General features: G+C 38.5%; 4 protein-coding genes across 9 annotated transcripts in view; 1 reads left to right on the top strand and 3 right to left on the bottom strand.

The window, feature by feature from the left end:
* Positions 1-15,874, top strand: part of LOC129733192 (uncharacterized) — a 163,513-nt gene that overhangs the window by 99,506 nt on the left and 48,133 nt on the right. The gene's annotated exons all lie outside the window — the stretch shown is intronic.
* LOC129733199 (general odorant-binding protein 56d-like) lies at positions 901-1,632 on the bottom strand. The gene is made up of 2 exons (XM_055694852.1): positions 1,473-1,632; positions 901-1,406 (listed from the first exon to the last, which is right to left on the bottom strand). The coding sequence occupies exons 1-2, from the start codon at positions 1,515-1,517 to the stop codon at positions 1,047-1,049; spliced, it is 405 nt and encodes a 134-aa protein (XP_055550827.1). The 5' UTR covers positions 1,518-1,632; the 3' UTR covers positions 901-1,046.
* Positions 11,041-11,797, bottom strand: LOC129733197 (uncharacterized). The gene is made up of 3 exons (XM_055694850.1): positions 11,639-11,797; positions 11,445-11,585; positions 11,041-11,381 (listed from the first exon to the last, which is right to left on the bottom strand). Exons 1-3 carry the CDS (start codon positions 11,744-11,746, stop codon positions 11,166-11,168), a joined length of 465 nt encoding a protein of 154 aa, XP_055550825.1. The 5' UTR covers positions 11,747-11,797; the 3' UTR covers positions 11,041-11,165.
* Positions 14,487-15,199, bottom strand: LOC129733198 (uncharacterized). The gene is made up of 3 exons (XM_055694851.1): positions 15,046-15,199; positions 14,846-14,989; positions 14,487-14,781 (listed from the first exon to the last, which is right to left on the bottom strand). The coding sequence occupies exons 1-3, from the start codon at positions 15,097-15,099 to the stop codon at positions 14,566-14,568; spliced, it is 414 nt and encodes a 137-aa protein (XP_055550826.1). The 5' UTR covers positions 15,100-15,199; the 3' UTR covers positions 14,487-14,565.

The raw sequence follows: 15,874 nt of genomic DNA, 5'->3' as shown, positions 1-15,874 counted from the left end.
TTATTTATATTTTCTCCCTTTCGCGCAGCGGACAGTTTCGCGTTGATGACTTCTCGTGTGTTGTTTATTTTTGGTCTGAATGAACCTTATTTTCTGCACTAATCAATGTGATGCGCGTGGGAACTCGAAAAAATCTCCTGCGTGATTACGGCCGAAGATGCCACTCGATGTGTAATGTGAAGAAGAAAAAAAAAACAGCGCTACATGCTATAACGCTTGATCGAATTATGGCAATCATGAATGTTATGCAAGAATGATGAGGTTGCTCCGAGTGGTTGTTCTCAGAGCATAGGTCGTTGCTAAAAAAGCAGCTTCTGCGTTTGAGATAATTGCGTTGTATTGTTGTTGAAAATGGATTTTCCATTCTCACATTGACCGTGTTGGGGGAGACCTTCTGGCACACATTCAACTAATGAACATTTTAATCGAATTGCTCTTATATAATGGCTCGTAATAATAACTAGTTATAGTCGAAAACAAAAATTACTTGAAACATTCCGATTAACCTTTTACTCTGTAGGTGGTGAAGAGTGAAAGCCATTCACTGTTCCTTTCGTTTTCATCCAATCTGTGTATCCATTTGCGATTCAATATATTCATCCACAAAATGTTGGTCATTTGACTCAATATTCGCGCACGTGGTAATCGATACAGCTGCACACACGACTATGCACTTTCCACCACTTTTCCTGCAACCTGCCTGCCGATCGTTTCCCCTTCTTTTACATTGCTGCTTATCGGACAGTTGCAGCACACCAAGTCTGACATAACGGGCAAAACTGGAATGCTATCAGGTAACGTTTCCTGTCTGTAGTGCCGTAAGGCAGACTGGGCACGAGCCCGAGCTGCCTGCTGGGAGAAAATTAATCTATTGCCGCACGCAAACCACAAATCTCTCAGTCGTGTATCGCCTGTCGACTTCCATTTTCGAGCTTTAAAAGGCTGCCGGACTGACGGAAAAACATATTTATTGTTGCAGACTAAGTTTTATTCCACATTTAACAAATGCTTCATTATTGGTAACCCGTAGCGCTAACTAACTAGCTTCAGGAGAAGAACGTGTCCCTATTCATATGGTAGCACTGGTACAGCCCGTAGGAGATTTCGCAGGCGTCAGCTCCATCAAACTCGCTGCATCGTTCGGCGAACATTTCCGCTCTTTCCCGGGTGTTTCCTATCGACAGTTTTTCCACCAGCACTTCCCTGTTCACGTCACCGGTATCGCTTATGAAACCAACCTTGGTAAAGATGCATTTCATGTAGCACTTGGACTTGGCATCGTTCAGTGTGAGGTCTCCCCCACGGAATCGTTCGCCAATATTTTCCGGGAGTCCTTCACCAATTTCCTCCATGCAGCGGATGGACAATTTTTTCACTATTTCGTGTTGTTCCGGTGTAAAAAAAGCCTGTTAAGGTAAATTAATTCCATAAACTCTACGATTCTTATTGTTTAGCATGTCACGGATACTTACATACCCACTAACAACCAACAACGTCAACAACGCCAGGTACTTCATCTTGTGGTTTTGGTGGAATCACGCAATTCTGTCGGAAATCGAACACGCTACTGGGCAGAACCGATTTTATCGTCTGATTGGCGAATCCTCGAAGGGAGTTCCTTTTATATTGCTGCGGTCTACTTGCTGTTCTTTTGCACATTTTTACCGAACCAGAAAAACATATTTCGTGCTTCCAGGCACATTAATTATCCTTCTTTTTGATGTCGCCCTGCAGCAAGCAACATCCTTGTGAATTCCGATATCGCGAGTTTTCGCAATACAATCGAGCAACGTGTTTGTCCGGGTGAAGCACAAAAAGTGCAGACTAATGAATTATTTAATTTGGTTGAGAATACTGTTGCTTCTTGCGTCGAGTTTACGCGGTCAAGGTAACGTTAAAAGCTAGTTTTGAAAATAAATTTTTTTTGCTGATTCCTCCATAAGATAGCTAAAGTTTTATTGTTTCCAACATTTATGAAATATTCTTCTCAATGTACTACAAATATAAGGAAACAATACATATTTGGGTGGTAATGAAAATCGATCGATTTTCGCTTAGAAGTATTGCTCAAATGTTTCGTCATCTAGACCTCCATGCAAAAACCTCCATGCAAAATTGAAGCGCAACCGGATTCCGAAAACACGTGCTTCAAAGCGGTCGAAGTTTCACTTTTTCGACTAATAGAGAAAAGCATAGATGTAGTTCATGAAAGAGTCGCTATCTAATTTTTTTTTGCTTGTCGATATCTGGTCTTATTTTGAAACAAAAAAAAATTTCCCGGAAAAAGCGACTAGGACAGAAGGGCGATTATATCGATATTTTTCTCGAGCTTACACCAGATCTCTACATTTCACGCATTCCCAAGACATTTTGCATCAAAAAATCGATGCAAACAATTTTATAAACTACACCTCTGCTTTTCTTCATTAGTCGAGAAAGTGAAACTTTGACCGCTTTGAAGCACGTTTTTTCGAAGTCCGGTTGAGCATAAATTTCGCATGGATCCTTTTTTCAACATTACGAAACTTTGGAGCTCTACTTCTAAGCGCTCTACTTCAAATGTCAAATTTTTCTCATACAAGTTATTGTCACCCTATCAGGCTTCGGAAAAAGACTGCGGTGTGGCACTACTGACGATTGTTCTCTCTTTTCACTCTAACAGCCTCATGAATAAGCTTTTCAAGAGAGCTCACATACAGCCAAAGCTTACACAAGAAACGGAGCTGTCTTGCGTTGCACACGACAGCTCATTCTTGCGCATGTATTTTGTTCGTTCAGGCATGGATGTTCTGATGGTTTGTCACAATATGGTATACACAGGTTAGGAAGAAGAAGACATTTGTCTGTATTAGTAGCAAAAAAGGGGCAAAAAATCATGTGCTTTTGGATTGTGACGTAGATCCCGGTCAACGAGTAAATGCCACTTGAAACCGTATACCGAATTGTTTAATGGCGCAGGAAGGTATTTTAAGCTCAAATCATTCAAAACTCGTGAAAAAATTCTGAAAAATCTTGGTTTGGCATGCGCTGTTGATAGTCAGCAGATCGGGTGCGGCTGTAATCGATGATATTGGACTTGCGCTTTTTCGTTTCTCCTTTTGATAATATTCTCCACACGACAAAAAACGTGTTTCGCACTGCCTCGTTTGCATTATAGCATCCGCCTTACTCTCGTGAATCATAATCACCTGACAGCCCGCTCGGATTTGTGTCGAAAGATTCGCGCTGTGAAGGCTGTCATTAGCGACAGCTTGGAAGAACCAACAGACATAAGAAGATGCCCGTTTGGCATTGCTGTCGCCAGTGGCTGTCGGACTATGTACCGAACGTATGGGAAACAGGGAGAGCTGTGCAATATAGTGAGAGCCGAATTAGTTTAAAATTTACTGTCACGGTTAGAGAGATATTTTCTGAAGCCTGCAGCCTATGCATAAAAGCAAACTTATCAATAACACACCTTAACCATGGATTATTTAAACTCAGATGCGCCCCATAAATAACGACACGGATAACATCATACTATCTGCTGTTGAAGGAGCAAAGAGTGATAGTTTCTCTGGCGAATAAATGCTCTTATTTTGACAGGGCATAAGTCCAGTGAAATTCTTGTAAATAGCTCATCCGCACACGCATGACAAGTGAAATCAATTGCTCCCCGAACATCTGTAAAATTGCGTTACTGTGACCTACCGTTTAAGTGGTCAATTTTTTGATCAGTTTTTTCAAGAAATAATTGTACAGGGTCAACTAGAAGAAAAAGGATCTTTTGTCATGCATATTTTTTAAGGTGACCAGCGGATGGCTGCTGAATAACGTCACAGATACAGCTTTGCGGTCATAAGACAATTTGCACTCTACTTGGTTCAGAAAAACTGTAAATTGGGTAAATTAACGTATAGTGACCCCCTTTCCAATAGTGGACCACCCGCCAGATGAACTCAATTTATGCGAAAATTAGAGGAATTTTCTGGAAACTTCCATCGGGAAACATCTTGTACAACCAATCTGCATCACAACCATCTTTAAATTCCGATTTATGATGAGATAAATTAAGTTTATCTGACGGGTGGTCCACTACAGGTTAATAAAACAAAGGGTTCCACTGTAGGTTAATTTACCCTCTTTTCCAAAATTGTACTCTTCTACGGTCGTTCTGGGTTATTCGATGGGTCACTTGCTGACTACTTCTAATCATATTTCGGTCAAAAATCTTTCTTTTCTAGTTGATCACCCAGAAGTGGTTTCAAAAAGGACCGCTTTTGAGAAACGGCCTCATTTACGGTATTCCTGGAACCGGAGGGCTACTGGTAGTTTACCGAAAGCTTAACTTGCGTCCATTGTCGGACATCTATACTTGGAACGGCAGTATACGAGTCCATCTAAAATAGGTTAAATCTCTTCTCTTACAAAATACTCACAGATACACTAGCGCCACGCGGTGACAAAATTCCTTAACAAACTGATCTTTATCATAAAGTATTCAATCAATGGAACTACTTTGCTGAAGACATGATTGCTCTATGTCCTAAGATTGACGAGCTATAATACATCGTTTATGCTCAGACTGGAATGTACCACTTTTGCTCTAAACGAAATGGTGATTATGTTGATTACCAAAAATTATTCTGGCTATTACTCAGGTAGGTATAAGTTATCAGATCTCGGTTTTTCTTAGATATTATGTATCATTGCGTTCGGTATCACTGTATACAAAAAATTCAAAAAGTGTAGAAAGGCACATGTAACACTTTTGCTCTCAAGGGCTCAAATACTCTTCAACTAAATGAGGACAGATACTCACTCTGTATGACAGAAAGTGCAGTTCTTTCAAACGTTTGACAGATAGAGGAGAAAATGTAAGCGAAATCAGGAAAATCAAGAGAATGGATGAACGCTGCCTTTGCATAAGTTAACGTGATTAAAAAATACAAATAGTACAAAAAGATGTTTTTACCCTTTATAAGGCAGTGGCAACAATATTGCCACCAACAACTTTCGTTTTTTTCTGCTTCATAATTACGAGCTATGATCAGTGATCAGAAATAAACAATAAAATTTAATCACATTTTTTTAGCCTCGGCCCGTTAAAAGGTTAACTGACCAAATTGATCAATAAATCGATTGGTGATGGTTTCATTTTGTGCATGGCACGGAAAGTGGTCTATTTTGCCCCTTTCCAGCCTATTTTTGCGTTTTTTTGGTAATATAGACGTTTTCCCGTGCCCTGCACAGGATGAAACTACCTCCAATCGATCCAACTTTACATAAGAGATGCTATAATTCAGGTTGCCAGCCCAGGGGCTTCTAATTAGTGGGAATTTGGGTTCATTTTTTCCCAGTGTGCAATGGTTAGTTGCGAACTTCGCAGTGCGTAGTCTGTGTAGGATGGATGAACTCTGTGGAATGTAGCTGGGATTTGCTTTCTGGATGTTTTCCTCTAATTTGTCTTCCTTTTCATTCGCACTGATCATCGGTTCACTAGTGATTGCCGATCAAACGTCAAATGATTCAAAACTTCAAAAAGATTCAAACGTTAAATTTAATTCAAAATTTAATTTGTAGTTAAAAACAGCAAAAGTTATAAATTCAATTTATAGTGAAAAAATTATTCAAAAATTCTGAAATCCAGTAAGCGGGATCAGAAAACACAAATCAAGTTACTTGTTGGGACCAGAAAGGCAGAAACTGTTTAAAAGTAACAATAACATTTCATTAAAGCCTGCAAGTAATTACCAACATCAGTATAAAAAAAAATCCAAACTTGACTCTTGAAAAGATTCAGGCGTTGATCAGGCTAAGAAAAGTAAAAATGGATTCATAAAAAAAATAAAATAAAATTTAAAATTATCAGAAACTGCTATCATTACAGACCCAAGAACGGCAAAACATTATCTCTATTTTTGGTAAAAAATGTGTTTGAATTATTTTAAAAACTCCGAAAAAAAACTAACTAGAATGTTTCCTCTATTCAGTTGAAAAGATTACCAAAACAGGGAAAGTAAATATTTTGAACTTAACACTTTTTGTAGCCGATTCAATTTATAACTCTGCTTGAAATTGGTGAGAGAAAATGAAATGGAGAAAAATACAAATTTAATGCTTAGAGTATGGTCTGATGAAGAATTGCCCTCAGACTGGTTGGAGGGTCTCATATGCCCGATCTACAAAAAAGGCCCGCCTGGACCGTAGCAATTATCTGGGCATAACACTTCTCAATACCGTGTACAAAATTCTCTCCCGCATCCTGTTCCACAGACTGAGGCCGTTGCAGGAGACCTTTGTTGGCGAGTACCAATGCGGTTTTCGAGGGGGACGCTCCACGACGGGCCAAATGTTCACCTTGCGACAAATCCTCGATAAAATTCGAGAATACAACTTGCAGACGCACCATCTGTTCATAGACTTCAGGGCAGCGTTCGATTCAGTCAAGAGAAATGAGTTATGGCAAATTATGATTGAACATGGCTTCCCAACAAAGCTGATTAGGCTGATACGTGCCACCCTTGAAGGTTCTACATCAAGCGTCAGGATAGCCGGTGAGATATCGGACTCGTTCGTGGCGTTAGATGGTTTGAAGCAGGGTGACGGGCTGTCGAACTTATTGTTCAACATCGCATTGGAAGGTGCTATAAGAAGGGCTGGTGTGCAGAGTAGCGGCACCATCATTACGAAGTCGCACATGCTTCTCGGTTTTGCGGACGATATCGACATCATTGGTATCAACCGTAGAGCTGTGGAAGAGGCCTTCGGACCTCTCAGGAGGGAAGCTGCGAGATTAGGGCTTGTCATAAACTCTGCCAAAACGAAATACATGGTGGCTGGCAGAGTGCGTGGTAGTCCGTCGGAGGTTGGTGCTAGATGGGAAAACATTTGAAGTAGTCGACGTACCTGGGAACATTAGTGACATGTGACAGCGAGGTTAGCCGTGAGATAAAGAGGCGGATAGCAGCCGCAAACAGGGCCTTTTACGGATTACGTAACCTGCTAAGGTCCCGCAGTCTGCAAATCCGTACTAAGCTTGTACTCTATAAAACACTGATTCTTCCGGTGGCGCTCTATGGCCATGAATCATGGACGCTGAAAGAGACTGATCGGCAAGCTCTTGGTGTTTTTGAGCGTAGGATTTTGCGTTCAATCCTTGGCGGCATACTAGAAAATGGTGTTTGGCGCAGACGCATGAACCATGAAGTGTACCAGTCATACAAATCGGTGGATATAGTCAAGCGGATAGAACACGGCAGGCTTCAGTGGGCTGGGCATGTAGCGAGAATGCCGGATGAGCGTCAAGCGAAGGCTATATTTAGCAGGAATCCCGATAGAGGTCGACGACTTCGAGGTAGACCCCGCACTCGTTAGATGTGTGCTGTCGACGAGGATGCACGCGAAATAGGTGTTAGGGGCGATTGGAGGATAGCAGCCCAAGACCGAGGGACATGGCGACGTATTCTGGATTCGGCACTGGATCGATAATCGGTCTGTCGCCTTAAAAGTAAAGTAAGTAAGTAATTTAAGAAAAACTGCAAAAAAATCCTGGAAAAGATTTTCTCAATTGAATCTCGAAAATTCTACAATTATATTTGAAATTTAATTTCAACCTAGTAGAAATTATTTTGAATTTTACGTTATATTTTGAAATTTTTAAAAACACTTTATTTAAAATCTTTAAGTAAGTATAAAAACAATTGATGAAATTTATCAAAGCTTGAAATGATAGAGATGATTCCAAAGAATTGTAGTGATCGGAGTTCAGAAGCAGCGGAAATAATTCTGAAATAAATTCAAAATTCGCGAAAAAAAATTCTGGTGGATTGCAAAAGCAGAAACTGATTCTTAAAAATGCTGAAAACTTTAACCAGAGAGTAGAAAGTCACAAATATCAAATCGCTTTATTCAAATAGTTTAATTAAACCAGTAAATAATTTCTGGATTCTGAAATGACAGAAAATTATTTCGAAGAACTGTTGTTCAAAAGAAATAACAAATTGTTGCGAAAATGTTCTGAAAACATGATGCACACAATGACTCTAAATTATATTTTGATTTTAGTTGAGTAAATTAATGAAAATTCTGAGAAAATTACTTCAATTTTGTCCGCACGTTGCGTGGAACACATTCTCTAGTCTTCAGCGGTTCCGAACAGCCCAAAGTGTGCCCTTCGTGTCTGGTGTAATACATCGTTTAGGATTGACACGATAGGTGCAGTTGGGTTGCATTCCTTAGCCATAAAAAAATGGAAAAATTATCAGCAGGAATTCGAAGTTGGTCGAACTAGTTTGCTATTCAAATTTTAAAATTAAAATTAATACACAAATATCAATGACAAACAAATCTATTTATTGTTGCGTTCTAAAACCGGGAGAAATATTATTTGTTAATCGGGAAAACCGGGAAATAAAATGAAATTGGAAATTCGCTGGTTACTCTGTTTATATGTAGTACGGCATGGTATTTTTCCTTGAAAGGTCCATTAATTACCTTGCCAAATAATTCAAATTCGGGTCAGCGACTCAAATAATACACGATTGTGAAAATTGAATAATGACTTTCTATCACCTTAAGGGGGGACCCTACTCTGGAAAGTTGAAAAATAATGAATTTTCGTGATATTTTTTTCGGATGTTTAGAGAAAGGTGAGGTGAGGATTTCTCAGCATCTACTGAACCGATTTTGCTGAATTTTTTTTTTAACATGTAAAAATGGATTATCTAACTTGTTACGTAGCCGTTTTTTATATCTGAGTTTTTCAATGTTTTATGATTTTTTAAATAGTGATTTTTCATGAAAAAAACAATTTTTTACTAAAATGGCCGCCATTTTGGCAATTTTTGGAATTTTCAAAAACGGCTACGTAACAAGATAGATAATATGTTTCTATATACTGAAAATAAATTTCAGCCCGATCGGTCTACTAGAAGCTGAGAAAAATTTATAACCAGTTAGGTACTGATTTAGAGAGTGCATCCACGTTCCCAGCTGCCAACAGTGTAATACTCACTATATTTACATTCACGACATGGAAAATACATCTTCAAATATACCTTAATCAATAGCCAAAATATCCAAACACTTCACTTTACTCTAGACAGCCAAAAGAAATATGAAAAATTCATGATTTTTCGACCTTCTAGAGTAGGGTCCCCCCTTAAAAACCAAACAAATAATAGCACAGGTCTAAATTTTACTATAGCGGTTTTGGGTAAGATCCGAACAAAAAAAATCCGATTGGACTTTTGTGCACGGAATTGCTGTAAAGTCTTTAGAAACAGCATTCTCGTTCCTAAATTGATTTCTTTATTTTCCTTCAGCTTTTTATAGCATTATTGCTATTAATGCTATTCTTAGAAATTATTTTATGATCGTTTCCTTTTTTCCTGAAAAAGTGTTTCCAGCTATTCTAAGCAGGAATATTTAACTTTTACGAGCTGAGCTTGGGATCTTTTGTTTACTCATTTTCGTAAAAGTCTACTATATATGTTTTTTTTGTGGCTCAATACACAAAATTTAGGACTGTATTGTTCTGTGTGAAATTAATGTGTGAACTGTTCGTATCGACGAGCCAATTTAAGCTTGATTTGGTCCTTGGTAACCAAAAAATATGTTTTATAGCAATTCTGAGCTTATTTGAGTTTAGTTTTCTTTCTTTTCGCCTAATCCGGAAATGGATTAATTTGACTCCTCGTGATATTAAAAGCTGTTATCTAGTTATTCTTAGTTCATTTTAGAGATGTGGTTTGGGTTTTTATGCAGGTTTTCGCTAATTTCACAATCGTTTTCATGTAATTTAGAGATACTTATAGCATCATTCTATGTCTTTTTTTCGGTAAGCTTTTACGGTGATTCATTGTGTAGCTTATGTTTTAACGAAACGATCTTCGGAACAGGTCACATTCGCTTGTAAATAAACGTTAATAATTTGCCATTTGTCTATCAAAATGATACATATTGCACGAAATAACATTGACCTCTGAATTGTAAGATTACTAAATGCATTGGGCGCTGCAACTAATTATCGTAAGTACGAGTACGGTCAAATTGCAGCATTCGGTTCTGTGCGGTTGAAAGAAGCGGTAGTTTGTTTATTGTTATAGTCGCTTTTGCGACCATCTGTTCTGTGAGTAAAAAAATGACCTAAATTGAATCAATTTCATCAACTTTTAAATATTCATTCAGGGAGAATATAGCAAACAGGAAATAAAAATAATTTTCAAGGTCGGTAAACAGTGTATGAAGGAATTGTCATACTCTAAAGACGATGATATTATCGAACGGGTGATGTATAATAGGGATTCGAAGAAGGAGGATGTAGTAAGTCGATCGTCATAGTTTTTCTTTTATTTTTTTCATTCTATCACATTTTATTTTGCTAGAAAATAATACGCTGTATGATGAATAAACTGGACATGCTTGACGCAACGGGCAACGTTGTCAAAGAAAATGTAATTGCGCTTCTGGGAGATAATTACGATGCCACTAAAGTTCGAGAGGTGCTGGATAAGTGTGTCGTACAGGAGGGACCCACCGCCGACGACCGACTGTGGAAGTATTATCAATGTTTTTTTCGCAAAAAAAAAGTTCGATTTGTGAGCTGTTTTTCAACTTTTCTAACGTTCTTATTGAGGCAAATTTAGACAAGAGCTGATCTTGGAGATTTCTTTCCAAGCATTCATATTTCGATAAAATAAACATTGGCTGGAACTGATACCCCAAATCGACTTTTGCTAGTGAACAAGTCATATTTGGTCATTGTAGAGAATTTGTTTTGCACAGTTTTTCGTTTCCGCTGTGAATACGGTGTTACAGCAACCGGACGAAACCGATAACCGCACATTGCACCGGTACGGCTGATACGAGTTTCTTTCGTGTTATGTTATTATTGCATCGATGGGAGCACCCGAAATGAACAAACAAATTAGCTAGCACTAGCATGCATCAACCTGCATTATCGGCAAACCGCGAGTGGCGAATGGAATAAGATTTGGTTTCTACTTCCCGACACTCGTACGTGTGTTATCAAAGAGTCCGCAAAGGTAAAGTTACCTGTCAAGTTTCAACAGTGGTGCTTCCATTTTTTATTTGTGAAATAGTAAGAGTTTTATTTTCATTCAGTACCAGAAGAATAGAAGAAAAGATATTTGTTGCTTGTTGCTAGCAGGTCGGTTTTATGTTCAAATTTTAAAGCGCTTATCGCTGAAAAAGCAATGGTGCAGTTTTTTTGCTTTATCTTCCAGTAAATCTGCATCCACAGTGCGGCAGGACTCGGCAACGGCGCTCAACGCCTCTAGATCGTGGCCCTCAGCTAGCAGCTCCACCAGCTTGTCCTTCGGAATCGATCCATCTGGTTGCATTATACCGGTTTTTTGCTGGAAGCAGAGTACCCATTTCTGGATGCAACCGCGGAGATTATGATGTTGAATTTTTAACTGTAGCAATTCAATCGTACAAACCTTGAACAATGTTTCCTCTAGATTAACGGCACCGTGAATCGCCTCTTCTAGTTCATTCGTTCGAAACTGGATACCCAACTCGGTGGCGCATTTTTGGGATATTCTTTCGACGTATTCTCGTTGTTTCGCGGTGTATTCAGCCTAAAATAAATTATCGATAAAATTATCATTATCAAAAAATGGTTTAGATCTACCGAAACACAAGAGAATATGAGCAGTATTCCGAGGACCAAAAGACGTGTCATCCTGCACTCTACACCACTCCAAGCACTGACTGTTTGGTATCTCTTCAAGGGAATCATCTTTTATACCTAGGACCTGCTGAAGAAATTCCCTCAATGCAGTACCGGGCATATTATTTAAACAAAGAAACTTGTTCACTTGATGCACTTTTCGCTTGCAGAACTGTGCAATGGACGAGTATTCTTGAGGGCATGTCAGGTCGTTCAATTTATTGCGATTATTTGCGATTACTTGAAAAATCCGCGTACTGTATGATTTTCGATTTTATTAAAGGGGTACTGAACCGTTTTTGAGCAGTGATGCAGCAGGTGATGGTAAATTTCATGAAACTGGAAGAAAATGTCTGCATTTTACACGAATCATTCATCAGTATCTTAGCTTGGTAGGGCTAATTATTCGATGTTGTTAGCTGTGCAACCACGAATACCGTTCTATTTTATTCCGACGTGTTGCCCTGTGTGTTATTGGTACATTGACCTTTAATAAGAAGTCTTGGTAGGATCGCATGTATTTTTATCGCCAAGATTTAATTTTCCCATAATATTACTTTGGCGAAATCTTCAACTAAAATAATTTTAGGGTTGTACAGTAGGGTAGTTTGGGGTAATTTGGACCCCCTAAGGAAAACTCCTGCTATTTCGTAACTTGTTTTTTTCTATCCCATAAACGTAATGTACTATAGTAATATTGATCTGTTTTCTATGTTTCTGCACGAAAAAACATTGATATTGAGGTCAAAAGAACAAAAAAATAACGAAACTAAAAATTATGATTTTCGGACATAAAAAAATCGTTTGGGGTGAAAATGGACAGCTATTGGGGTAATATGGACAGTGTTTGGGGTGATGTGGACAGGGTAAAAAATGTTAGTTTTATAGTATCAATAGTTGCTTAATACACAGTAGAAGGTGGTATTAGGCATTGCACAGTGGTTCCACAATAGGCCAAAAAAATTTCCCTTCTCCAATTATTCATACTAGAAACTGAATATGCGATTGTGTGTCGCACACGCGCGTTTGTGTGTGTGTGTGTGTGCGTGAATGTTGCTGTGTCAGGAAATTTCAATGATTTTTATGTTCGAAAATCACAATTTTGAGCTTAACTTCGATTACCTAATTCCCTCAATTTTGATCTGATTTTGGATCAACGAGTTTCGTTTTGAGGGGAGATTTATGTTATTTTTCAAAACTCTTGTGTACCGTACAGTCTCGTGAAACAGTTCGGAATCATCGGATAATCAACAGTCTATATGAAATTAACCGTAATTTTCGAATTTTTGGGTCCCGGTTTGCATATCGTCGTTCCAAATCCGTAAATCCCAAATTCGCGAAACGGGAAAATATATGAGGAATGTACGTTGACGTACGATTTCTTAATTTTCCTTGAAAGGCCTATCAAGTTCCTTAAATTTTCCATTAAATCTTTTAATCGGTCAAACGGCTCAAAAGTTACAATTTTTGAAAAATGATTGCGGATTTTTGGCAACTTTAATTCAAAGTGGATCACACTAAGGACCAAACAAAAAAATACGGGTATAAAGTTTTTCGATAAAGAACAAGTATACCAATGTTGAACATGATCTGAACAAAAAAATAAATCTGATAATAAGAAAGGTTTAACGGCATTTTAGGGGAACAGCATTTTGGGACATCAGAAATGAGTTCAGCACCCATAAATTGGCATTATACGTCATTTTCAAGCATTTTAGAAAAAAAAAAGTTTTTCCAACTTTCGTTCAGAAACCCGCCACTCTGCGGGGCATTGAAAACACTTTTTGTACAAATAAATCGTCCCAGATTGTCTGAAACACTTTTTACAGTTCATTGTTTGTACACCGCCGTCTATCCGTTCGTTTTTATATGCCCGCGGCATCAGTCCGACAAAAGAATTTACTTCAAACTCGCCTGACCATATCACCCCAAAAAAACTGTCCATTTTATCCCAAACAGGACGCCTTTCTAAAAACTCAATTCCTTCCACTATTTTCGATCAAACTTTAGCAATCTGTCATTAAAATGTACTCTTTTACTAGACAAACACGGCTGCAAAGCTCATTAGACTGAAAACATCGAAGAAGTTCTCAAAAAACCTTAAATACACGAGCGTAAAACTTACAGCAAAATCAACTTTTGATGTTTCCTTTGTTTACATTGGCACTGTGGTGTACCTGTCACAGCAAACCATGAAATTTTTATATTAGTTAGGGCTTAGTAGTTCAAGGAAAGTATGAAGTAGTACATGTAACCCAAAAATGTAATACTTTCCAAGATAAAGCACCTGTCCATTTCACCCCAGGGGTCCAAATTACCCCAAACTACCCTACACATGAACACAGTTCTCTTTCTTCGGATGAATCTCGTCTTATAAAATCATCGTTCCCATCATCAATTATTTGAGCTTCTACCTAAAGTTTTCGCACGTATAATCCAAAGCAGCCACACAATGTTTACTGCTACCATCTGAGACCTTGGTCACAAATAGCACATAAGGTATCGTGATATCCCACGGCAACAATTGGTATTACTGCACTGTTTACGTGTGATACTACGCCTGGTAGCTCCGGAGTACATTCTCTGTAAATTTTATTCGTGATGCATGGCCCCGCATGCCTTTCAAGGAAGGTTAACCTCAATTCAAATGCCTTTTAATTCTGGTCCAGCAGTTTTTTTATTCTAATATTGACGTACAGATTTTGGTCTCCTTTTTCACGATAAATCTTAGTTCGCTTTTGAAAGTTTCTAAATCATGAGTGATGGCATTTATTAAAACCAGACATTTTCATAAAAAAGGTAGAAAAAATTGAAAAAACTCTATTTTTATTTATCATAGGTCCAACAAATTTTCCAGGAAAATCCCCTTATAAGGCCCCTTGCACTCCTCACAGTTCGAATGTTTTCTCTTCCCAGAAACACTTATGGAAGTTGTATGCCTTATCTTCGGGCGTAGCCCCCTCAACTTTGGCGCATTTCTGCACGACGTCCGTTATCGCCTTAACATCGTGACCCTCAGCGAGGAAATCGATAAACTTCTGGGTCGCGATTGTGCCATCAGGCGACAGGACACCGGTTTTTGTCATGAAGCAAATTACGAAACTCTGCAACGACAAATTAGCGAGGTTTCCAGCATGTTCAATCGAATCAAAGCTAGTTTTCTCTAACCTTTGTTTTTTCGTTGTCCGGGAATGGATTCTTACCAGATTTGGACCGCTCCAGAAGATCACTGCCCAGTGTCACTTTCAAATCGACTGCACACTTGGCAATAATATCAGCTAGGAACGCTTGTTGCTTTGGAGTGTAATCGGCCTGTGAAAATGAGAAACTTGTTAATCTGTGCCAGCATTTACAGGCCTGGCGCTTACCGAGCATGACGCTATAACTAACCCAACAAACACTAAACAGGTCAAAACTTTCATTCTGCTTGGATATCGAAGAACTGTGATGCTCTACAGTGAGGTTCCGTAGTTTAACTGCGGTTCCAGTGAAGAACTGAAGACTATTTTATACTTTGGAAACTTTTGCACCCGATTCTCGACAACTCCTAGTATTAATTGCAATATATTATATAAAAAATAAGCTGTTGCTAAACGTTGATTGATGAACTCGTCGGCTCTCAAGTACGATCGGGTAAACTGAAAAGTCATGTGTGCTTACGTACCGCCAGGTGAAGCTGCTTCAGAACACCTTTTTTATAGAACAGCTTCGAGCAATCAGATTAATTTTTAACTTTATTTTTCTACTGTCGGAGAAATAGAGTAATAAAATAGTCACTCGGGTGGAGAGTGAAGATAAGATAGCAAATGTTATAAAATTTTATTTTCAATGCAAGGTTAACATCCTTGATAGATTTCGTGTTGGTTCAAAAGAAACTCCAATTGACGGTAGGCAATCGGATATGTTTGAACACAGCTTAATAAGAATGGACCCAAACAGATAAACGTGCAGTTTTTTTTGTTTCTACACCAGATTAATTCAGTATGGATCGTTGTCGGAACAACATCGAAAAAAAACTGCTTGAAAAACGGCTATTATTTCAAGTTCATTCGTTAAATTTGCTATCGAGCACACCCATAATGGGTCTATGATTCCATGTTCCATCCCAATCCGTTTTATTGGTCATTTTTGCCGTTATACGGAAATTCCACTAGCCGCTAAATGGTTCGTCTGATGTTCCATTTGTTGTATTTATCC

Source organism: Wyeomyia smithii, chromosome 3 (assembly GCF_029784165.1).
Source record: "Wyeomyia smithii strain HCP4-BCI-WySm-NY-G18 chromosome 3, ASM2978416v1, whole genome shotgun sequence".
Lineage (NCBI taxonomy): Eukaryota > Metazoa > Arthropoda > Insecta > Diptera > Culicidae > Wyeomyia > Wyeomyia smithii.
Note: the sequence above shows the minus strand (reverse complement) of the source record. Positions and strands in the feature narration are given on the sequence as shown.